Here is a 24,006-nt window from a genome sequence, read left to right on the forward strand (position 1 = left end):
TTAGCACAGTGATCTTAGTTCTTGCTTCTTTCAAGCTCATTTTGAAAAGTAAAGGGTTGCCCTGGCTTTTAAAAGGCTGTGGCAAAAGGACTGAAAATCCTCAGATAACAACTGTATTTTTGCATAAAGCTTGTGTTAGCGAGGTAGTGTAATAGGGCTGCCAATGCCACGGACTTGGTCTTTTGTAGGTAACCAAAGAAAGTACATGTTACTTGTTTCAAATCAGTGCACGTAGGTGGTAAGTACCATCATCCCTGTATGGAGAGAGATGTAACACTTCAAAATGAAGGAGCTGCTGTAGCGGTGGTCTGTCTTGTCCAGTGCTCTGTTTCCAGCAGCTGTAGCAGTGGCCTGTCTTGTCTGGTGCCCTGTTTCCAGCACTCAGCAGTAATAGATAGTTGAGAAGAATAGGCAGTAGACTTTTCTGAATTAACCCGTCGCTGTGGTTTGTTTCCTGTTAACCTCTCAAAATGGGAGTGTAAAACTGCCTTTAAACAGTTGGGGTTTTTTTATCGTTTTATACACGATACTGTATAACCTGCCAGTTCTGAGTCTGATGCTTTGAATATTGAAGAAATACTTTGAATATCTACTCCCAGTGTTCTTTGTTGCTCTTTGTTATAAGCTGTAATTGCATTGGTTGAGTAGATACATGTCATCTCTTCCATTTATTTGTATGAAAATTGGGTTGAGATTTAATCTCACTGACTCCTTGCTTGATCTCTTTTGCTCAGGAAAAATCTGTGTGAAAATTTAAGAAAAGAAAATCCATGTTCCTTTGCCTTTATTCAAATTGCCTGTTTTTTTGTTAAATTAGGTCTTCCAGGTAAGATGACTGTCACTTATAATTTAAATGTGTGGAGGTGGATTTGTTGACCGCTGAATTGCGTTTAGTTTTATTACCTCGAGAAACTGTAGGAGAAACCAAAATTATAGCGATGGTTGGTTGTTACAATCTATAGGGTGCAGAAGGACAGGGTAATGTAATGTCTACCTTTTTGATTACATCATGTGGGAATCACTGAGTTGATTATTTCCCACAACCTACCTGTTTAGTAACATAAACTTCTAAAATACTGTAATTTGGATAATCATTTGTTTTCCTGAGCCATAAGGAGGGGAAAAAAAGTTAGATGCATATTACAGTTTGTAGGTACTATTTTACAAGTCTGTTCAGAAGAGCTGCATTTCTGTTATTGAAGGGGAAATGTACTATCGAAAGGAACAAATTACATTAGTGGTGCCGTTTTGAAACGTAATAATATGTTAACATTAGTTTTCCCAACGCAGTTTAACTATTTGTGACTAAGTGTGCAATATATGCTGGTAGAAGAAATGTACAGATAAAAACGTAAAAAAAATGGATGCCTGTTGAAAAAATAGTTCTCAAAGAGTGAGCTTACTGAATTGGTAATGCTGATGAGATCTTTAACACTACCTGGCCTGCTAAAAAGTAATCTATGCTGCTCCCTGTACTTATGAACTCCCTGTACCTTTGTTATCACAAGTAATCACTTACAGAAATTATACCTCAGGTTGAGAATAATCTATATGTATTCCTAGGAGAGAAATGCTGTCAATACGCCTCTCCTGCTGATTGCAGTACTGTGCTGTAATGGAGTTGAGCTTTCCTGTATTTACCACTCAGAATTCATACATACAAAGTTGCAGATGCTACTTATTTTTCACAAGGAAATACAGGTGCTAACTTTAACTTGCTGCTGTCACACAGTGCTCTGTCCTTCACTGGCAGGGGCTCAGTGTCTCAGGAAAGTGACTGGGCAGAGGTACAGGTGGAACAGTTTATAATTTGTCCTTACTGAGCAATTTGAATCTTATATGTCTTTTTTTTTTTTTTTATATCTGTCTATCTTTTTACCTACCTACCTATGAAAATAAATAAGTAACTTGTAAATTCACTCCCTACTCCCTCAAAACTCTTGAGTTCATCAAACAGTTGTAAACAAAATGTTGGGTTTTAGTCTACCAGTGCCTCCTGATTTATGTGTTCCTGCTCTTCTAGACTCAGTGCTTGGTTTGCTTGACTTCTGTTAGGATGTGTTTTGTATTTAGCAGCCTAATCTATGAACTGACTTGATTTTCAAGGGAGAGAGGGAAGGAGTTTCCCTTTCCATAGTCGGGTCTTTGGCTGGAGCTGATGCCTAATTTGCTGGATTGTTAATCCCTTTCTAAGTGTCCAGTTTGTTCATCGTTACTCGAGTTCTTTTCCTTGCTTTCCTCCTCTTAGGTCTTCATTGTTATAAGAATAGTGAGTTTCAGTGACAAACTCTTTTGCTTATTCTTCTCAAATGCCACATATAATTAGGTGAAACTTGTTAGCGGGACCATTTTCAACATGCCTGTTATTGCAGGATTTGTATTTCTTTCTCTCTCATCAGCACAGCCTCTTAGTGTTGTAAAGCGTACTTGCTGGCTGGAAAGGGGCTATTATAAGGTTGTTTACAGGACTCTGCAGTAGTCTAAGGAAATTCAGAAAGCCTGGTTTGCAGCCTGTCCCAGTCACCAGCCTCTCTGGTAGCTTTCTTGCATAGTTGTTCTAGCTGTGAATTTACAAAAGGGTACCTGAACACACCAGGGAAAAAACCTGAGTGGGCTCCATTGGATACAAGGCAGATACTACCTTGTACAAATGTTATGGTGTCTGGAGGCTTTCTTCCCAGTCTGCTAGACTTGAATCTCAGGCGTTTTCATCAGGTTTTGATCTAATTCGGCATATGTATTTCCTTTTAAAAACAAACAGGATGGCTTTTATTTTCCTGCCAAGTGGCCCCTATAGTTTCAGAGGGTGGAAGGCAGAGTGCTGTGGGGGGAAGACAATACATTTATGTTGAAGTGTTCTTTACCTGCACTGCTTGTTGCTAAGTTTTCTTTTCCCCCTCATTTCTCTCCATTCCTATGCCCTACCCCACCACCATTTTAAGGATTCCTCTGCTTTTTTGCATCTTAACCAAAACCTTCCGGGTTTTGATGGCGGTCCAGTTAGCCTAGCAGAGATGACTTCCTTCTCTTTAGGTCATCTACCACTAAAAGGAATGTTGCACAATGGGCTTTTCTTCTGCCCCCAAGCAAACGGGATGGATAAAAAGTAAAATTTCATTATGCATATACAGGCTTTGGAGCTGGATCTAATAACCTTGAGCTCTTAATTTCAAGTTGTCATAACAAATACCTGCTTTAGAAATGATCATCAGCTTGATGTGGATATATTGCGAATCAAACCTCCATCTTCAAACCTGAATCTCAGTTTTGGAGGCTTATTTTTTTGTTGGCAGCCTGTACAAAATGCTAATAGTAAAAAAGGGTCTCATGGTGATTTTTGTGCTTGTCTTCCTGAGATTCAGTGTTTCAGCAGGGTATGCTTCCATCATAAAAGGTTATAAAGATGACTACTTGATATTACGCTAGTAAATGTAACATAACTGCAACAGGCAAAAGTGGTATCTGGCTCTTGGGTTTTGTTTTGTTGTTTTCTCTGACATTTGAATGGTGCAACTCTGAGTTTACTTCCTTTGAAAAACAAAAAGACAGGTCTAATATGCTTTTTCTGCTATGAAAGTCCTTACAAATATATAAAGCTAACTTGAAAAGGTAACTATGTGAAGTGACAGGATGAGAACTACCACACAGTTTTTCTTGCTACTGTTAAAACAGTATCGTTGCTCTTTTCCCAAAAAATAGAGGACTTCTAACTCTTTCAGCCGGGCACTGACTGTTGTTACTGCCTGGTTGGCATTACAGGTGATGCTCATGACATCAGTGTTGCTGCTTCTGCTTCAGACTGGATCACACAAGCATGGAATTGAGTTCAACATGTTAAAATCTAAGTAACTGCTTCCATATTTTATAGCATTGAAATGAGATAGCTTTTTCAAGAAAAAGATGTGAGAAAATCTGGGCAACTTTCACAAATTTCACGACTTGGCTAGATTTCCCAGCTTTGTTTCACTATCCATTTGGAGAGAATTTCTGTGGGTCACTTCTAGAAGATGTTCATTTTCTAATGTATCCAACAGACACCCATTGAAGCAGTGACTGAGGGATGAATTGAAAGAAGCAGTGTGTTCTTTGTTTAAATAATTGAATTAAAGCATCGACTTAATTGGGAAAGATGAGATTTATGAAATAAAGCTTACAAAATGAAATGGAGTGTAAACGAGTGTCAATTGGCTACTGTCTTGCCTTATACTTTCTCAAAAGGATTTTGCACTTATGGCAATTTAAATTTTTTTTGTTATTTAATACACTGAACAGTTATGCAATTTTGGTATTCATTTATACAAAATAATTTCTGAAGACACTATTCACTGTGGAACAGCGGAGTCTGGAAAATATTTTGGATCAAAATAGTCTTTGGGACATCTTTACTTTTGGACATCTCATGTTGTTAAGATAGGGAAAGTAGATTAAAAAATGTGGTGTGAGAAGAGTTTGGAGGTAAAATTTAGATGTGCTTTCCAGAAGACACTTTAAAAATTGCTGATGTTCAGCAGATTGATTTTAATTTTCTCTGATTTTATTCAGTGAACCTTGTTGCGTGTGAGATACATACGTGTGTGTGTCAATTAAAAATGCAACATAAATATAGTATGATAATTATTGTGATTTAATAGAATTTTCTCGCTTTTTTTTTTTAAAAAAAAGTTCAATAAATTTTGAAGAGCTGGTAAAAGTATTTGACCAAAGATTCTTACTGAGACCAGGTTTAGCAATGTTCTTATAATATATACTTGAAAAGTGTAATTTGTGGCCAACTGCCACAAATTTTTAGTGAATGAAAATAAATATCCAAGGACAGAGTTAGGATTTTATGAAAAAGGAATAGTATGCTTTTCTAGTTTGTGGCACACTTCAGAAATCTGGGTAGATATTTCGAGGTGCTGCTGATCTACCAGGAAACCTGAGTAACTAAATGAAAGAAAGTCTTATTTTCTGGCCTTAGAAACATCTTTGTGTAGAAAATGATTTTTGAAATCTAAATTCTGAATAGGAAGAATGTCAGAGATAAACAAGGCTAAGAAGTAGATATATAGGACTTCCTTGAGAATTGCGTATATGTATCTTGGAAATAGATTTGAATAAGAAGAAAATCAGAAGTATGACAGGGAATTTCATGTTATTGGAAATGGAATGGCTTTACTTTTCATCACTGATCGGTGAAACTGTCATACTGGAGAAAGTGTTATGAGGTACAGGAGAACCTGAGAGAAGAACAAAATACGTGCCATATGATACAGAGGGAGGAGGGAGAAGCTGAAATACTGGTTTTGATTACCTGTGTCTCCAGCGTTTGTTTTCCAAATGGCGAATGATTTCCCATTAAATTGTCAATGATGTTAACGTTAAGGGGTACTTGGTTCTGTTTAAGGATTTATATAGCTGTGTGAATAAATGGAGACCAGAGGATTTGTTTTGACTTGTATCTGTACTTAACAAATATTTACGAATCCAGGAAACACGGAATTGACCAGAACTTGGCCAGTACTGCCCTTATTATACTCAAGCTCCTGTTTTGCTCTTTTATGGCTTCTTCCAGTTATTGTACATTTATTTGAGTGGGTCTGGCCACAGTGAATGTGAGATAAAGCTTATCTTGCTGAGGAAGTGATTGATTTTTTTCTTTCAATTATTATTTTTTAAAGAATACTAAGTAATAATGATAAACATGATTTTTAAGGATTTAATGTGCTTTAAAATTGTTTGTTTAGGAGCTTCTTGTAGCTGGTAGAATTGTAGTCCTCAGCAGATTGACTAGTAATTACCAAACATGTTTGATCATACCAGTTACTTCCCTCCTCCCTTTTAATAGGTGAAGGTCCTTACCCCAGCACTTCAGATGTTCAATGGGCACATGTGATTCTTGTCACTGTTCACACCCCATTCTGTACTCCAGAAAAAATGAAGTCCAAAGCAAACAAACTCTTTCATCATACTCTGTAGTCTGTACCAACTTAAATTTAGTGATAGCATAAATGGTAGATAATGAAATAAGTGTTGAAAATGCCTCGGTCTGAAAATACCTGTAAATATTCACAAATTCAATGAAGTAGTCATTGAGCGTGCAAAACTTACGTGGTGGAGGAACAGAAGACATATGAAAAGTGGCAAGTAACAAAATGTAGGATCAGCCAATTCTCTTTACAGGACTGAAGGCTAAACAGAGATACTGATATAAGCACGTATGAGTTTCACCTCCTTAGGTGGGTACTGGCTACAGCATGCCTGTTTGTTTTCATCACTAGCAGGTGTACTGAGACATTGCCCGCCTTTCACACCTTTACATTTACCACCACTTATACGTTAGTGAATGTCACCTTTGCACCCAAGCAACTTTGATGTATGGTACAGTGCAAACACATCCAAACTACTATGTGTGCACCAGCTTATGACTGCCTGTCCACCTCCTCAGCTCTGTATTGGCGTTTCCTTTCAGCTGTGGACTTCAAGCTGCTTGACAGGCCCTTGGATCTAATGGTTGCTGCTTGCTTGCTCTGCATTCATGTTCCTCTTTTTCTAGTAGAACATCCTCACCAGGCCTTGTTTCTTCCCAGTCTTATATTGGGATTGAAAGGGATTGCTTCTCCTTTTATGTTTTTCAGTGTAGTATGAAGTGTATTTATCCCTGTTTCCTCTTCAGAGATCTCTGTACGAAGTCCACCACTCCCATAGATTCTGGGAAGTGGCCATCACAGGCCTTGCCTAGAGTGGTTAATGACTTTCCTGAAGTAGTCTGTTAGTTGACTTGTGATTATAAGTATACTGTTAACAAAGTAGAGCACACCTATGGGTTTGCAGGTTTTTTTGTGTTGTGTTCTTTGTGTTTTAACTACTGCTGTGCAGGTTCTTATAGATAACTTTCCTATTTTTTAAAATTCCCCCATCTAGCTTGGATCACAGAGGGAGTGGAGCAGTGCATTCACAGTGTAAGAAGTTCTGGCAGGTTTCGAGTCTTGTTTTTTCTGAGGAATGGGCTTTTAGATACAGCTTATTCAGTTTGTTCTAAAACCGCATGTTCAGTTTCTTTGACTGATGATGTTCTTTCAGGACGCTCTTCTACAAATAAATGAGATTTTTTTTCTTCTCTTTTTAGTTTCCCATATAAGAAGAATTGGAATCATACAACTCAAAGTTTTAAGTATTACATTGAATATGAATTGTAATTTGAAGTGGCTATTACAGTACAAGTAGCATAAATATTTGCTCCTTCCTAATTTTTTTCTAATCAGACAAGTTTTAATAGGCCGTCAACATTATGTTGCTTTTGTGTGTGTGTGTTTCAAATGCTTGAATGTTCAGTAAATTTTAATACAGCCGATGGAGAGTATTTACAGATAAGCATGTAGTATCTGCCCTATTATCTCCAGATACAGCTAGCAGTGGGGGATGGAGAGGGAGATGGTTTCATGGCATGTAATGGTTATCTCTTCAAATGCCAGTGATTCTGTATTTTCATTAATCTTTATATTGCGTTATTGGGTGATTTTTGCTATTGCTTGTCAATAGCCAGCCACTTTTTCCTCATTAATTGTTACTCAGAAGACTGAGTATTATTAGGTTTGTGTTATTTCCAAGGGGCAGAGGAAGTTATCCTCTCTTAAAATGCCTAAAAATTTTACTGCATGATGTTGCCTGTTAAAATCAGTACCTGTATACTTCTTGGCCTGGAGTACACATGTCAAGAAGGGCTCCTAATGAAAACAAAGGAACCAAGTGTTTTCTGCTCTGATGTGTCAAAGTTAATATTGTAAAGGTAAAAAAAGATTAAAAAACCCCTGCACCTGAACTTGAAGCTGTTTGTGGTGAAGGAGTTTAAATCTTAATACATCTGGGATATCCTGTAAGTTCTAGAAGTTGTCGGAGTAGCTGGGAGAAGGAGTGTTGTTTTTTGCCTTTCAATAAGAAATACAGTTCAGGGACCGCATGGATAGAGAATCCTCTCGTGAATTGCCTGGAAAAAAACTACTCAGCTTTGCCTGCAACTTCTTGAGTTCAATGTTTGTCACAAATGAAAGGATACTCCCTTCTGCTAAATTAGATTCCTCCCTATTTTTTTCAAGAGGTATTTGTATTTATATTAATTACCCAGTGATTTTTTTCTGAGGGCTTAATTTTCTCTGGTTTATGTTCTGCATACACAAACGTTTATCTTTTAGAACAGAGAGCTACTTTCAAGGTAAGCTGCTGTAGAGGAACAAAAGCTAAGTCACGTATTGTCATTTTTCCTGTCTTCCTGAGAGTCGTGTAAGTCAGTATTTAGCAGAATTTCAAAGCATATTTCTCCCTCTATATAGTTGGAGATATAGCAGTTTCATAGTTAAGGTTGCACTACAGTCTTTACTTGAAATGTGGGTGAGCTCTCTTCAACACATAGAAATAACACTCAGTGTCTTCCCTCAGCCTGCAAGACTCGTGCACTAGGAGTGTGTCAACTGTTCTAAAATGAATTGTGCTTTTTTTGATAAGTTGGTCAGCAAAAAGCCCGATTAAAAATAATTGCTAATGCTTAGATGAATGGATAGGTCTCCTTTCCACGTATAGCATATGCAACTTTTTCCTCTTGATTCTTGTTTAAGTATAAAAATGGAAAACTTACATATTAAATTTTTTAAATGAAAAAGTACTTAAAGGCTATTTCCATAGGAGTTTGTGGCTGCTGAAATTTTGTTTCTGCTTGCTGAGGCAGTCTATATCATCATTCGGTGATGCACAACAAGGCGAGTAGATTGAGGAGTCAGTCCTGGAGTTCCAGTATGTCTTTATATATGGCCAGACTGCACCATTTCTTCATCCTTGATGACTCCTATGCATTTGCTGCCTGCTTGCTTTTTTTTAACTCTCGTGTTCAAACTTCCCTTTCCCCTCAGCAAAACTGTAATTAGTACTTTTCTTTCACCTCTGTCTTATTTATAAAGCTGGGGTTTTAACAGCAGTGAGCCTCATGCATACTGGTACCATGTCACATTGGGGAACACCATAAAATGGCTGTGTCTCCTTGGGAGGAGCCTTATCCAAACAAAGATCATACTTTCTCATGCAACTTATCTGCAGACAGAAATCCTGCTGAGTGTGCTAGGCAGATACATATCAGTTTTTCTCATGTGGACTTGACCATAATATGTCCTCTAGTTTTCTGTTGGTTTTTTTTTCTTGTAATACAAGCCAACGAGTCTGTGTGGCTCTGATATCCATGAAAGTTTGTTTTAAAGTTTCATGCTGGCTGAATAAACAGTAGGTTGAGAAACTGCAAGGGTAGTTTCAGTATGATGCATTACTTCAAAGGTAACATGCCAATCTCTTTTGCAAACATTGAGTAATTATGGGATTGAGTAATTTGAGGTAAGGATTGTGAATACCAAATCTTCTCCCATCTGAGATGCTAGGCTGCACCTCTCCTATAAATACCAGTGGCATATCAAACTCTCTCAGGCAGTTGTAGCACTCATCATGCGTTTTTTCCAGTCTTGAGCAACACTCTTCGCTGTTCTGGATCGGTGTTGAGCATGGTTGTTTCTACTGTTTGCATTCTTTATACCTCTTAGATAAGATCAAAATATCTGCTTGAATAAATTGACCCATCGATCTCCTTTTGCCTGCTTGTTCCTATTTCACAGCTGTAAAAGAACAGATAGAACATAGGAAGGGCCGAGAGGTTCTACCACAAAAAGCTTTGTTCAGAGACCTCCACTCTACTGAGAGAAAGTAGTGTGAAGTATAGAAGACAGCCACTGCATTTCTCCATGGCAGCCAGGGAATTTTTGAGACCTGTTGTTTAAGGTTTGGGTCAGTTTTCCCAGCTCTTGAGATTTTATGAATAGGACGATCTTTTCTAAATATCAAGTCTTGAGGATTAAGTCTAATACCTCCAAAGAAACATGTGACCTACTTTTTATAAAGGGATTTCCATGGTTCCAGGACATCTTTTAATGGGGATTATTAAAAATCTTGCTCTGAATCTTTTCAGTTTCATATCTTTTTTTTTTTTTTCTTTTCTAAAAATGGACCTCTTTTTTTGCTGTAAACTTTTGCATACCAGGCATACTGGAAAGAGAACCACCACTGGAGATGAGCATGTCAGCAGCATGCTGGAACTCAAAAGTCTGTATTAGACAAAAAGGGATCCACAAGGTGTATGATCCCATTCCAAACTTACATTAATTAACCTGTGCCTGCTGTAATGTTTGCAGGAAGCAAGGTCAGATTAAGAAAGAAAATAATTAAATAACAAATTTTGCTTGACAGCTGCAAGGTTTGTAAGACTTGAGGAACGTGGCTGTCAGAAGTGCTGAGGAACTTCCTCTGCCATCAGTTCCCTCTTGAAATTGTTGGTGCTTAGCACCAGGAAAACTGGAACCGTAATACATTTTCTTGTGAAGCTGTAGCAGGTGGATGCCAGCAATATTTATGAAGAGACCTCTAGCCCTAAACTGTCAGACTGCAGAAGGAAGAGTGTTAAATTATAATCTCTGATTTACAAGTCTGGCAACACATACTATTCACATGGTGCGTGATTTGAATAATGATGTGTCTACTCCTGATCTCATTAACCCTGATTTAATCCAGGATCTTATTTCATTAATGCCTGCTAGCTTTCATACAACTGGTTATGCAAACAAACAAAGCCCTAAAAATCCTGTAACACTGTAGCTATCTTTCCAGATAAATATTTTCATGAGCCCTTTTTTCTTCTTGAAAAAAGCCTTGGCTTGTCTGAGGAGACTCTTTTAAAACACCAATGCATCTTCAGGAATCTCAATTTTAATTTTACATATAGTGTAATTACACAATGTTTGCCCTGTCTATGTAGGTGCAGTGGACTTCTCTGCATAACCTTTGTAGCTGTATGCTGTAGAGGGTTGAGTAACTGGGTTGATTTAATAGAGTAGCATGTATTTGAAGACAGGTCCATCAAAGAACAATTGCAATCGACGTAATTTGCCCAAACCTTTTTATGGCACAGTTCTTCATTCTGTAATGTAGACTTCTGTAGGAATTTGTATAATTAAAGACTTCTATAGGAATTTGTATAATTTTTCCTGACTTGTTAATTGGAAAGACAGATGGCTTTTTGGACCATCAACAGGGTTTTTTTAAGTGTGGTTGAAATGAAAATTTTGAAATTCTATGCAGCTGTACTTTTTGTATTCTGTATGTTTTGGGTAGCACAGTGACTTTCATTCAGGTTTGTTTTTTTTTTTTATTTTGTTTCTTTTTCTCTGTACAACATCTCATTTAGAGATGATAAATTGTTCATAAAAAAAATTCTTCCACATGATTTTAAACAGAGAATGCAAGACACTGAGTCGGTTAATGTTCTCATTAGAAAATCCTGCTGTTAAGGATCATCTGGTATGTGATAGGATTCTGCATAAAGGATTTATGCTACTTAGTCTCTCTCTGAACTTGTCTGTGTCACAGAGATAGTTTATCTGGTTATCTCTAACACATTACAATTTGTGATAATGTCTCTTACTGCTTTTTTCTAAGAATGTATGTTGTCTCTTTTTCTGGATTGGTCATCTACTTCAAATTGTACAGTAGTGAGAAGGAACAGAGATGCAACCCTGGAAATTCATGGATTCAGGTAGTTTCTTGTGTATCTTATCAACCTTGCTTTATGTAATACACACAGGGCTTTCTATACTGACAGCACAAATATTTCTACTACATAAAATATCCATTTATCACCCTCTAAAACTGTAGTCTGTTACAGCAGACTTTTTTCATATGCCCAGGTGGGGGGAAGCTATTAACATGCTAAATTCTGGCATATCCCACTCAGCTCGAAGAAATGAGGAATGACATTGCGCTTTCAAGCAAAGTCATAACGCTTCTAATAGTTGGATGAAAATGGAACTTTTGTGAGAAGAATCTGAATGCTATTAAAAAGTCAAATTAATTGAATAATTTCACTCTGCTGGAGCTGGATTGAGGGGAAGTTGGCCAAGAAGCACCTTTTGTGTCTCCCTGCAGTACCTCACCACAGTACTTTCAGGTACAGGCAGCATGCATGTGTTTCTGAGCACCTGCTCAGGTGTGTGTGTATGTGTGTTGAGACTATTGGGCAGCTGAAACACGTACAGACTGTACTGTGCTGTTGTCAAACACAGGTGAAAGGCAGGAGATCCAACTAATGAAAGCCCGGCTGGCCATCCTGGTTATGGAGATGAGAGAGGAGGAGGAGGGCAGCAGTGCCTCATGCCCCAAACCCCACTGCTCGCATACATTGCTAAATATGTAAAGCAGAACAAATTCCCATCCCCAGATTAAAACTGGGGAAGAGTGTGTGCTGCAGGGGTTCACTGGCGGGTGCTAGCAGACAACTTAATGGCAGTGTGAAATAAGGAGGTCACTTCCAGTTTTCCTGTGGGTTACGAAACCTGCTGCACCCGTGCAATTTCTTCTGTGTCTTGTGATTGTCTGTGAGGTTTCAGAAATGCAAAGCCCTTATCAGCTCTGCAACTTGTCCACTTTAATTTTTAGAGTCTTTGGGTCACCATCTCCCAAGTGCCTCGTATTTGGGTGGTGGGACTGTGTGCCCCTGTTCTGGCAACAGGGTGACAAGTTCTGTTTTCCTCACCTCTTTAATAAATTTATAACAAGCTTCTGCGATTGTACTTCTCACCTACGTGGGGAACCTGCACATAAAGATCTGCATATAAAGAACTGACTTGTTGTCTTTCAAAGACTTCCTTGAAAGGTGTCTTGTCACAGCGCTTACCAAGTGCTGATAAGTGCTTATGCACCTGGCCCATGCTGATCACTTCTGCTTCTTCATGCTTCCTGCCATCTGCTGTTTCTGTTAATCAGTTATACTTTTTCTTACACGTAGATTGTATCATCTCAGAGAGAGATGATACAATTTTTCTGCCACTGTGGTGTGAGATCCATTGGTGCTGTTAGAGTACCTGCTAGAGAGGAGGTCAGGAACAGAGTGTCAGGCCTGGACCACTCTCCCCTCCTCAACATGCCAATGTCGGGATCAGGATGAATTTTGTGGCTTGGAATGGCATCCAGCACCCTGCATAGCATCTTTTTCCTATTTGCCTTTTTTTATCGCTCTAATTATAATTTTCAGCCTTGGTCCATTAAGTGCAGTAAGATGTAATTAATTGCTTGTCCTGGTGGTAGCGAAGCTAATCACGTCTCCAAAATCCAAACTGCAATGAGCAGAGATGTATTCTTTTTCCCTCATGACTTTCTCTGAGACAATTGGTGTTGCATATTTGGTACGCATTTTTTAAAATGTGCTCCCCACTTTTCTTACTGATGTATTCCTTACTGTTTCTCATAGTGCCTTTTTTTTTCTTTCCTCTTTCTTTTATTCTTTTCTTTTTTGGTAATTTAAAAAAAAACAACTAAATGGTATAGGTGAATATGAGCTGTCTCCTTTTGAACTGAAGAACCAAGTCTGAGGCTAATGGCATGGATCAAGAAGACTTTCTCGACCTGAATGGATGCAGGAATACACACTTATGTTCATATAAACACAGAGCTGAAAGATTACGTAAGACTTAACAAATCTGAGAGTTTTGTTAATTTTGATGTAAAACACGCACTTAGCTTTGTAAAAGCACAAGTCTTTCTACATGTGCAAGAGTCCATATTCCATCCAGAAAACCTTTTATTATCAGAAGGGATGTAAAAAAGACATAACAAAGCTGTATCAAAAAAAGAAAAATGTGGAGATTCTTTAAAAGAGGAGCTTCAGTTTGCTGAGGAACAGAGAAATTCAGGTGTGGCAGAGTGTGGCCTCCTTAGAACTGTGGCAGGGAGAGCATCATAGCACGGGCATCTCAGGCTGGGATAAACAGGTAATGCTCAGACATGGATATCACAGAGAAGTTACCAGCAGTTTAAGCAGGAGCTGGTTGCGCTGTGCCTCCAGTGGCACAGTATTTTTGCAGTTAATGTAGAATAGGCTGGATGCAGGAGTTAATTTTCTTCCATAACAACTGTTGCTTTGTCATTTCATAGTAATTTTGTTTGTTGCGAGTTGTTTGCACTAAATCCAAACTATTCATTTTTTATGTGGATGTTTTCAGGTGACCCAATATATTGTCCCAAATGTTTGAGGTAACATCTCTATATTAAGTAAAGTTTATAAATAAAATTAATAGTAAAACTAATATTTAAATGCTGCAAGAACAATGCACACGGCAGATGGGCTGTTGAAGCCTTTACTTACAGCTATGTAATGAATTTATGATTGTGCAGGTTAGGTTCTAGATGTGTACAATAAATAGTTGAGCAGTGTCCTGACAGGAAGCTTTGCAGTGCGTATAAGGCCTTCCATCTGAGAAGCAAGGGTGGCACCGTGGGCTTACCTGAGCAGCCATGCAAGCGGTGCTTCTGACTGTATGTGGATGGCGTTCAAAAGTTTATTTGCACTGGGAGAGAGCAAACGAGAAGATTGCATCTTTTTTAAGTAACACAAGAAAAAACAGGAGGGTAAGGCACATCAGAGCCTTTGTTCTTAATGTGCTTTGTTCTGCCTACTGCTACTGTTACTGCTGGAATAGATATGCTGTTCGGCATGTAAAACTTGGTGAACAAATAATGCTTTTCTCCATCAAGCTGTAAATCAGATAGAAGTCATGTGAGCCACAAAATAGACTTGATTTTGACATACAGCAACCAAAGAACTCTTTGAGAGAGGCTTGAAGGCTGTGGTTTAGAAATAACCCCAGAACTAGGCAGTACTAGCACAAACCAGGAGGCTCATGAACTGTAACCCCTTTTTTTTTTATCTTCTCAAAGATTACATCATGTGCCTGACAGGCAGTTGGGAACACATTTCCTATAAACTTGGATTAAGCTGGTAGTGAAAGAGGAGAGAGGATGTGGAATCCTGCTGTAGTGAAAGAAGACCATAACTTTTGTCATGATCTCAGATGATGTGTGCAATAGCAGTAGCGGATTGATGCAGCGGTTAGGAGCTGGAGGTCACCGCTGGGTAAGTGCGCTCTCTAAGCTGTCCTTCCCACTTTACTCATTGACCCAGCCACTGATAAGCATCTCCTGTCATGACCAGTTAATGGAGAGTTCTTAGTCTCGATTGTGGTGCTTGAAGGTCCCATGTTCTACTTCTCTGTCTTGGAGCTGGTATTGCCCTAGAAAGGAGAAGCCAAAGACTAGTGAATCTCAAGTGACGCAAAAGCCAGGAAAATAAAACCTAGGTGGTTTCTTTATTGTCTGAAACTTTGTCATTTTGCTTTTTATGGAGTTACAGGCTAGTGCTATGAAGGCATACTGGATTTTAGTGCTGCCACCATCTTTCTGGTTGAAAATAATTTTCACATTGATGCTAGTTCAGTTGCTGGGAAGGTTTGTTCCAGCCTTGCTGCTGGATACATTGTTTATTTCATAGTAGAACTACAAGAGGCTTGACAATATCAGAGTTGCATTTATATCTAAGCACGCTTATAGTTATTCAATAACTCTTAACTAGTTCTAGTGAAAATGTCACAGGAAATGACTCAGGAGTACTAAATATTGCATTGATGTACTCTGCAGCAGAGTTATATTTTGAGGTTTTAATATAAATGAGTAATTGAATTCATATATTGTTTGAAGTTGCACACATTTTTTTTTGCAGGAAATGGTGGTGGCAGTTGTCTCTTGAAATGTAAAGTATGTTTTTTGAGAAAAGAGGTTAAAGGAAAAGCATTCTGTATCTCAGACGGTTGAAAGCGCTCCTGACATTTCCATTGTCATCTTTTGATAATTCAAATGTGTTGCGTGGTTTCCCCCCAGCTGCATATGATTCTAGGTTCGTACTCCTGTTCCCATATTTGGCTTCAAGCAATGTATGGGCTGTAGATCTTTGAATTGTGAAAGCCTCATTATTTCTCAGCTTTTAACTCTTTCAGTATGCATGAGTCTTTTTTTCAAAAAGCTTTGATTTTGATTAAACCTCTTGCTTCCAGTATGTTTTTCCCTTTGCACATGGAAGACATAAATAGATCACCTTATAGTCTGATAGTGATTTTTCTTGTAATTTTTCATGGCTTCCAACAACTATGAGGAAGGGACAGGCAACTCAGGAGGAGTACAGAGATCTCGTTAGGTTATACAGAGAGAAAATTAGGAAGGCAAAAGCCCAGCTGCAGCTCAACTTGGCCACTAACATTAAGGACAACAAAAAAGGCTTTTATAAATACATCAACAAAAAGAAAGCCAGGGAGAATCTCCATCCCTTACTGGATGCGGGGGGGAAAGTTGCAACCAAGGACGAGGAGAAGGCTGAGATACTTAATGCCTTCTTTGCCTCCATCTTCAATAGTCAGACCAGCTATCCCCAGGGTGCTCAGCCTCCTGAGCTGGAAGATAAGGATGGAGAGCAGAACAACCCACCCATAATCCAGGAGGAAGCAGTCAATGATCTGCTTCTGCACCTAGACGTACATAAGTCTATGGGGCCGGATGGGATTCACCCAAGAGTACTCAGGGAGCTGGCGGGAGAGCTCACCAAGCCTCTCTCCATCATTTATCAACAATCCTGGTCAACAGGGCAGGTGCCAGATGACTGGAGGGTGGCTAATGTGACGCCCATCTACAAGAAGGGTCGGAAGGAGGATCCGGGGAGCTACAGGCCTGTCAGCCTGACCTCGGTACCAGGAAAGATCATGGAGAGGATCATCTTGAGTGAGCTCTCACGGCAAGTGCAGGGCAGCCAAGGGATCAGGGCCAGCCAGCATGGGTTTAGGAAGGGGAAGTCCTGCTTAACCAACCTGATCTCTTTCTATGACCATGAGACCCACCTTCTGGATGCAGGGAAGGCTGTGGACGTTGTCTATCTGGACTTTGGTAAGGCCTTTGACACCGTCCCCCACAGCATTCTCCTGGAGAAGATGGTGAATCGTGGCATAGACAAGTGTACTCTTCTCTGGGTTAAAAACTGGCTGGATGGCCGTGCCCAGAGAGTTGTGATTAATGGGGTGAAATCCTCTTGGCGGCCGGTCACCAATGGTGTCCCTCAGGGCTCAGTTTTGGGGCCAGTTTTGTTTAATATCTTTATCGATGATCTGGATGAGGGGATTGAGTGCACCCACAGTAAGTTTGCAGATGACACCAAACTAGGTGGGAGAGTTGATCTGCTTGAGGGTAGGGAAGCTCTACAGAGGGACCTGGACAGGCTGGATCAATGGGCCAAGGCCAACTGTATGAGGTTTAATAAGGCCAAGTGCCGGGTCCTGCATTTCGGTCACAACAACCCCAAGCAGCGCTACAGGCTTGGGGAAGAGTGGCTGGAAAGCTGCCCGGCAGAAAAGGACCTGGGGGTGCTGGTGGACGGCCAGCTTAACATGAGCCAGCAGTGTGCCCAGGCGGCCAAGAAGGCCAACAGCATTCTGGCTTGTATCAGGAACAGCGTGGCCAGCAGGAGCAGGGAAGTGATCGTGCCTCTGTACTCGGCACTGGTGAGGCCTCACCTCGAGTCCTGTGTTCAGTTCTGGGTCCCTCTGTACAAGAGGGACAGTGAAGTGCTGGAGCGTGTCCAGAGGAGAGCTACCAGGCTGGTGAGGGGTCTGGAGACCAGGTCATATGAGGAGAGGCTGAGGGAGCTGGGCATGTTTAGCTTGGAGAAGAGGAGGCTGAGGGGAGACCTCATTGCCCTCTACAGCTACCTGAAAGGAGGTTGGAGAGAGGTGGGTGTTGGCCTCTTCTCCCAGGTGAATAATGACAGGACCAGAGGAAATGGTCTGAAGCTGTGGCAGGGGAGGTTTAGATTAGACATTAGGAAGAATTACTTTCCTGAAAGAGTGGTCAGGCACTGGAACAGCCTGCCCAGGGAGGTGGCTGAGTCACCATCCCTAGAGGTATTTAAGAAATGTCTAGATGTGGCACTTCAGGGCATGGTCTAGTGGCAGAGATTGTAGGTTGTTTGGTTGGACTCGATGATCTTAAGGGTCCTTTCCAACCATGAAGATTCTGTGATTGGCTGGAGCATTTCATACCTGCAGCACACACACAATAGTGTTTCATTGCATTTACAGTCATGGAAAGGGTTGCAGCAATTTCCTCAAATGTTTTCAGCTGAGTTTCCTGTAAAGGTCAGAACTGCTAGAGTAAAAAAATCTTGAAACTTTGGTGTAGTGAAAATGACAAAGTTCCTGTACTTTTGTTCAGACTTGGTAACAGATACTAACTGTAACTTTTGTGGCTGACTAAATTCAAGCATTTGCTATAAATTAAAGGAAGCTTTTTGAGAGTGAAGCAGAAACTTCAGCATGTTACACAGATAGAATAGAATTTTTCCTTGAAAGGTAATGAATGATGAAATTCTGAAAACAAAGCTAGGTTTGGCAGACAACGTTAGAAAAATGGCAGGTGAGCCAAAGACTTTTCTCTTTGAAAACCACCAGCTGCTCTTTTTGTCTCTCTCCAGATTGACTATGCATGTGTCATGTCAATAAGTAACAGTTTTAGACATAAAAAAGAGGAGATACTAAATTTCTAGATTTTATAGGTTGAAATAGCCATTTAATAGGGTACAGGTACACTTGTATATGTTGTATTTTGCTATGTGATGGAGTTTCATCACACTATATAATTTGCTGTTAGGTACTATTTTGTCATGTTGTGAAGCTCACAAGCTTACAGAAAATGTCTTACAAATTTTCTGTGGCTCATACTGATGTAGGATTGGATTAGGGAAGATCCAAATAAAAACAGCTCAAGTATTGTCTAGGATTTTGTGTTTCTTTGGAGAAACCATATATCAAAGTTTGCTAGGAGAAAATAATCTTTTCATGGTGATTTGGCTGTTGGCGTCTATGCAGTATGGTTGAAGCCTAGTTACAAAAAAAAAATTTTTTTTTTAGATAGTAAAAGGGTGTAAAAAGTGTAAGGGCCCTCAGAGTACTCTAAAATATGTTTATATTCCCATAATATCTTTGAAAATGTAATATTTCATCAAATCAGGCTTAAAGTTTATTTTTAAGGTTCACAGTGACTTTTTTGCAGAATTTCTCAGATGGAGGATGCCTCTTCCCAGTAAGAACTGCTTATCACATTGGAATCACTCCAAAATCTACAGACACAGGAGGCGGAAGCTGTCTTAAAATTTGTGGTGTCAAGAGTGTCTGGGTTAGGTTTAGTGGATGAAATGTGAGGTCATTTACTTAAGGGCTGGGTTCCTGAGGCATAGCCCCTTGAAAATGATCTGCTAATAACTTGCAGTTATCTTGGTGTGGGCTAGGAAAATATGCAGCATTTTGACACATGAAATTTATACCGGGCACTGTCCCAAAATCGACTATCAAATAGTACCAAGGATGAGGATTAGAGATATTTTTGAAGCTGTTTGCAGGTAGGCCATGTGAGTGAGACAGCTGCTCATTCTGCAGAAACATCTCAGTATCTGAGGAGTGGATGAGATGCTTGTGATGGGGTGAAGAGCCAAGCACTGTGCTCAGGATCCCTTCGAGCCCCTTCTGCTGAGGCTCTGTGTAGAGTTTGCCATGGGCATTTGTCTTGTGAACTTGGTTCTGGAAAGGGCTCTCAGGTCGTTGAGTCTGGTCCATGTAGTGTCACCACAGGGATTTCTAGTGAAGGTGCTCGCACTGTGTCCTTTTGAGGAGACTTAGCATGCCACAGATGTCCCACAGTACCTGTCCAGTCTTCCTTGTCCTACTCAAGAGCAGATTGGCACACACTGAGTGGTGATTGAATCTAATCAGGGTGTGAGTATATTTGCTGTAGTTGAAATACCACCAGAAACCAGTGCAAGAATCCTAGTCAGGAGGTACACTGAAGTCCTTGCTGGGCAGACAGCTAATTCTATGTTGATTTTTTTTCCAGTATTTTAGGGCAGTATAATACAGTAAAATCTCTTACCTTTCTTGTTTCTCCTCTCTTTTCATACACAAGCTCCTTCTTCAAGAGACAGTAGTCCCTGAGATCACAACTGGATTATTAGTTTCTGTTCACCCTCCGTTAGTATTTAAATTCAGCTGTTCTTGAACTACCCGTGGCAGACTGGGGAATTCCTAACTCCCACCCATCCTAAGTGAAAGTTTGCTTTCTACTTCTTCATGTATGTGGAATTTCTTCTTTAAAAGAAATAATATATACAAACTTCAACTTGAAACCAGAATCAGAAATGGATTTTTGTAATACACTGGGGAAAGTTCCCAAAAGCCACCTTTGGTACACATAGGTTTGGAAGCTTATTTGCCTACTCTTTCCTCACGTGGTAGGCTTCTACTCCATGCAAATGTAGAATGAGGGGGTTATATAGAGATATATCTATAACTGTTACTGGTGGAGCACCAAGCTTTTAGGGCCATTATAGTTGCATTGTTTACCAAACATGTGAGACAGTCATGTTCAGTGTATTTTTTGTGGTGAAATCAAGCGAGCTGATTGGTATACCTCTGTGGCCAGAGTCGTTTGTGTTCATTTTCACTCCATTTTTCATGCAGAAATGCAGTTTTCAGTAGGGCACTGTAATGTTTTAGAGTAATGACATATTTTTTTACAGCAGGTAAGGGTGGGGATAGGTACAAAGGACTATGTCAATATTTCTGAATTTAACAGCACTAGGGTCCCTTTCTTTGTCCTGAGAATAAGAGGCATACCTCTACTCATATGGCAAAAACTTCTGTCCTTCCCTTCTTCTGCAGTCTTGCCTCTTCCCCGTTGCCTATTGGGACCAGCCTGTGTGCTGGGTTGTTTGCTGAGCCATACCAAGGCACTGCGTGGGCAAGGGCTAGGCCATATATACCAGGAGGTGTGTTAGCAATGAAACAGACAGTCACAGACAGGGCCAGTGGCCTGGCTCTGTTTGGGCCACAGCTGAAGAAAAGTCCTAAGATCCAAAGGTCCCCAAGGGCACGCAGTATAGGAGAGAAGACAGCACAGAGGCAGAAAAAATATTGGAGAGAGGGTTGAGGACAAAGGATGTAATATTGGCAGTAATGGTTGCTGCAGGCTGCAGCAGTGAAGCTGCTTAAGACCTGGGGCTTTTTTTTGGCTTTGGTTATATGCTTTTACATCTTGTGCCGTAGACTAAGACCAGGAATTGAAAAGGTGTGCAAGTGGCTTAAAGCTGGCATAATTTCTCTACTGCAGAATGTGTGCTGAGCCACTTAAATATGGGCTTCCCATAGGGTATTGTTAAGTATGTTTCTGATAAGATTTTGGCTTAGTAGGACTGGCTTGGCTTTTGCTTGATTTATTTAACTATGTAGAGGACTCTCCACTTTTCCTTTCAATTCTCTCCTGGATCTGTAATTTCATGCTGCTGGGGTTGATCACATGTCATGTTACGGTGGGCAGTAGCTGTGAAAAGTTATGGCCCTTCTCGTGAGCATCAAAGGAAACAGTAATGAAAAGTAGCCCAAACCAGTACTGGAAAGGCAGAAAAAAGGCAATCCTTAGAGGATTTTGGTGGCTGCAAGGTGCTGTACTTTCTATATGAATTTCGGCTTGGTGGGCAGTCATCATGTGTGTCTGTCTTTTTTCCATGAATAGTGGATAAGAAAGGAAATGTAAGAGTTCCCACCCTACAAAAAAATGCCAGTGTTTGGGAGTTGGCTTGTTGTATTTGTGTTGATTTTTTCAGGAGGTAAACAGGGCTACCTCAAAAAGCTGTCAACAGTGGTATAGGCACCAGAGTCATTCATCTGCAGACCTGAAGGTGCAACACTGCTTTCTCTTATAACAGGCAATTTTCTCTGTCACTTTTGAAGTTGCAGATAGGACTTTAAAAATGAAAGGTGTTGTACTGTTGTTTCAAAATTTGTGAGTTGAGGATTTAATTACATTATGACATAAAGAATGGAAAATAACACACAGGAAACAAGTTCTGGCAAGATGGGGTCTTCTGTAGGCTGTTGTCTTGTGGTTCTGTTCACCTGAGAGTGTTGACTCAAAAATTCTGTTTAAGCTGTAGAGAATTTTCTAATATACTGTGAGTTTGCCACCTAGCTGCAAAATAAATTTAAAGCTTCAATACAACAAGCTTTTGGACTCATTTATTATAATTTTAATTTCTAAGGCTGTGAAACAAAGCTCCTGAAATAATGTATGTATTAGTCTGTTCCATTTTTTTTAGAAAGTGATATAACATTTTCTTATAAATGCATGCAGTGATCTTAAATTATCTTGTGGTTCGCTTTTATACAAGAACTGTGTGCAATATTTCTTCTTCAAACAGCAGCAGCATCTATCACACAGATCCATTCACCTTTCATACATGTATTCATTCACATTTTTTATTTCGGCTGTGATGGTTACTGTGATAAGTTGGGTTTTAGATACTATTTTACCTGTGTGATGGCAGTAGATAAATGATTCATTGTACCCTCGGTGGGCAGCGGTTTATAAAACCTTCATCTCTGCTAATGGAATACTGATAAACACTGTAAATGCCTTGTGCAGATACGGAAGACTGTATTAATGTTGTGTAGCTAATAGTTCAGCTTTAAAGGTTAAAAAAAACCAGTTCTGAAATTCAGGTTTAGAGTGCATCTTACAGAGAGTGACTTGGAAATTCTTGTTTTGGTTGATGCTGTTCTCAGATAACAGCTTTAGAAACTTCAAATAGAAATTTGTTTTCTATGGTTTAGTGCTCATGTCTGATCTGCTGGAAACCTAAATAAGATCTACAGTATTTCCTGTGTATGGTACAGTGCTGTGGGATGGTGGAGGTTGCTACTGCACTGGGATGTAGAAGAGGGCAGTGAATGTATGAGAGTTGAAAGCGGGGAGGAGAGGCAGAGTTGTTTTGCTAGGGGAAGGGTTTGAAGCCATCACCTGTCCCCGATGCCTCCTCAATGTGGAAGATCTCATCAAATTTGCAGATGACACCATATCAGGGCAAGGGGGGGAAGGGAGGGGGGGCGGCAGTTGACATGTTCAAAAGCAGGGCTGTTTTTCAGAAGGACCCAGACAGGAAGCCTATGAAATCCAGCAAGGTCAAATGCCAATTCCTGTCCCTGGGAAGGAGGAATTGCTGGGATACATACAGGCTGGGGCCTGATGGATTTGGGAGCATTATGCTGAAAAGGACCTGATGGGAAGCAAGCTGAACAGTACAGTTGTGTACTGTGTACATCAGTCACAGCCAACAGCATCCTGGTCTGTGTTATCAGCTTGCACATTGAGAGAAGCGATAATCCTCCTTTATCTGGCATTCATTAGTCCACATCCAGAATACAGCATCCCATTTTGAGTCCACTAGTAAAAGACAGACATTGATAAACTAGAGAAAGTCCTGTGGCTGTGGGAGCTGGAACATGCGCCCTGTGAGTTGATGCTGAGAGAGGTGGGCTTGTTCAGCCTGGAGAAGAGACAGCTTTGGGGGGACCTTCCAACACACACAAGGAGGTTATCCAGAAGACAGAGCCAGGCCCTTCACAGTGGTGCCTGGTGGGGAGGACAGGAGAGAGGAGACAGGAGTTGAAAAGAAAGTTTCAGGCTGGGTATAGGAAGTTTTTTGTCACTATAAGGGCAGTCATGCCATGGAGCAGGTTGCTCATGAGGTTGTGCAGTCTTTGTCCCTGGAGGTTTTCAAGACCCAAATGGTCAAAGCCTTGAACAGCCTGGTCTGTCCCCAGAGGTGGCCCTGCTGAGGTCCATCCCAGCCTGAGCACCTCTGCAATTCTGACCTAGGCCAAAGTTTGGAGCCAAAACTTAACTTATTTTTTCCTTATTTTTTGATACATGATTATAAGCAATTTGTTCAGCTTTAGTGCGTAAGTTACCTGTCTATAAAGTGGAGGTAACGCTACACATCTACCTCGGTGGCATTTCAAGATAAGATGTTTGAAAGGTTGTGATATTTTGGATGCTTTGGCAAAGTAGGTATAGACAACTAGGCAGGTAGGCCTTTAAAATCTGCCTAAGAAGCCAATAGAGAGGTATTGTGTATCTTATAAAGTGTTAACTGTGTAGTCTTGGGACGCTGTTTTCTATGGGTTTACTTTCATGAAACTCCACCATATATTTTTTTTCCTCTGTGTGCTGCCAAAGACGTTGATCACC

At 40.2% G+C, this 24,006-nt stretch overlaps 1 protein-coding gene across 8 annotated transcripts in view; it reads left to right on the plus strand.

Annotated features, from left to right (window-relative positions):
* The window catches only part of SH3KBP1 (SH3 domain containing kinase binding protein 1), a 232,978-nt gene that overhangs the window by 57,415 nt on the left and 151,557 nt on the right, over positions 1 to 24,006 (plus strand). Inside the window, exon 1 of one of the 8 annotated variants that reach the window (XM_074605356.1) lies at positions 14,850 to 14,971. The exons of the other annotated variants lie outside the window; for them this stretch is intronic. Within the exon in view, the coding sequence (XP_074461457.1) occupies positions 14,900 to 14,971 (72 nt within the window). The 5' untranslated portion in view covers positions 14,850 to 14,899. Of the gene's footprint in view, positions 1 to 14,849; positions 14,972 to 24,006 lie in introns of those variants that run through there. 8 annotated transcript variants of the gene reach the window in all.

This window comes from Larus michahellis, chromosome 1, assembly GCF_964199755.1.
Source record: "Larus michahellis chromosome 1, bLarMic1.1, whole genome shotgun sequence".
Taxonomy (NCBI): Eukaryota; Metazoa; Chordata; class Aves; order Charadriiformes; family Laridae; genus Larus; species Larus michahellis.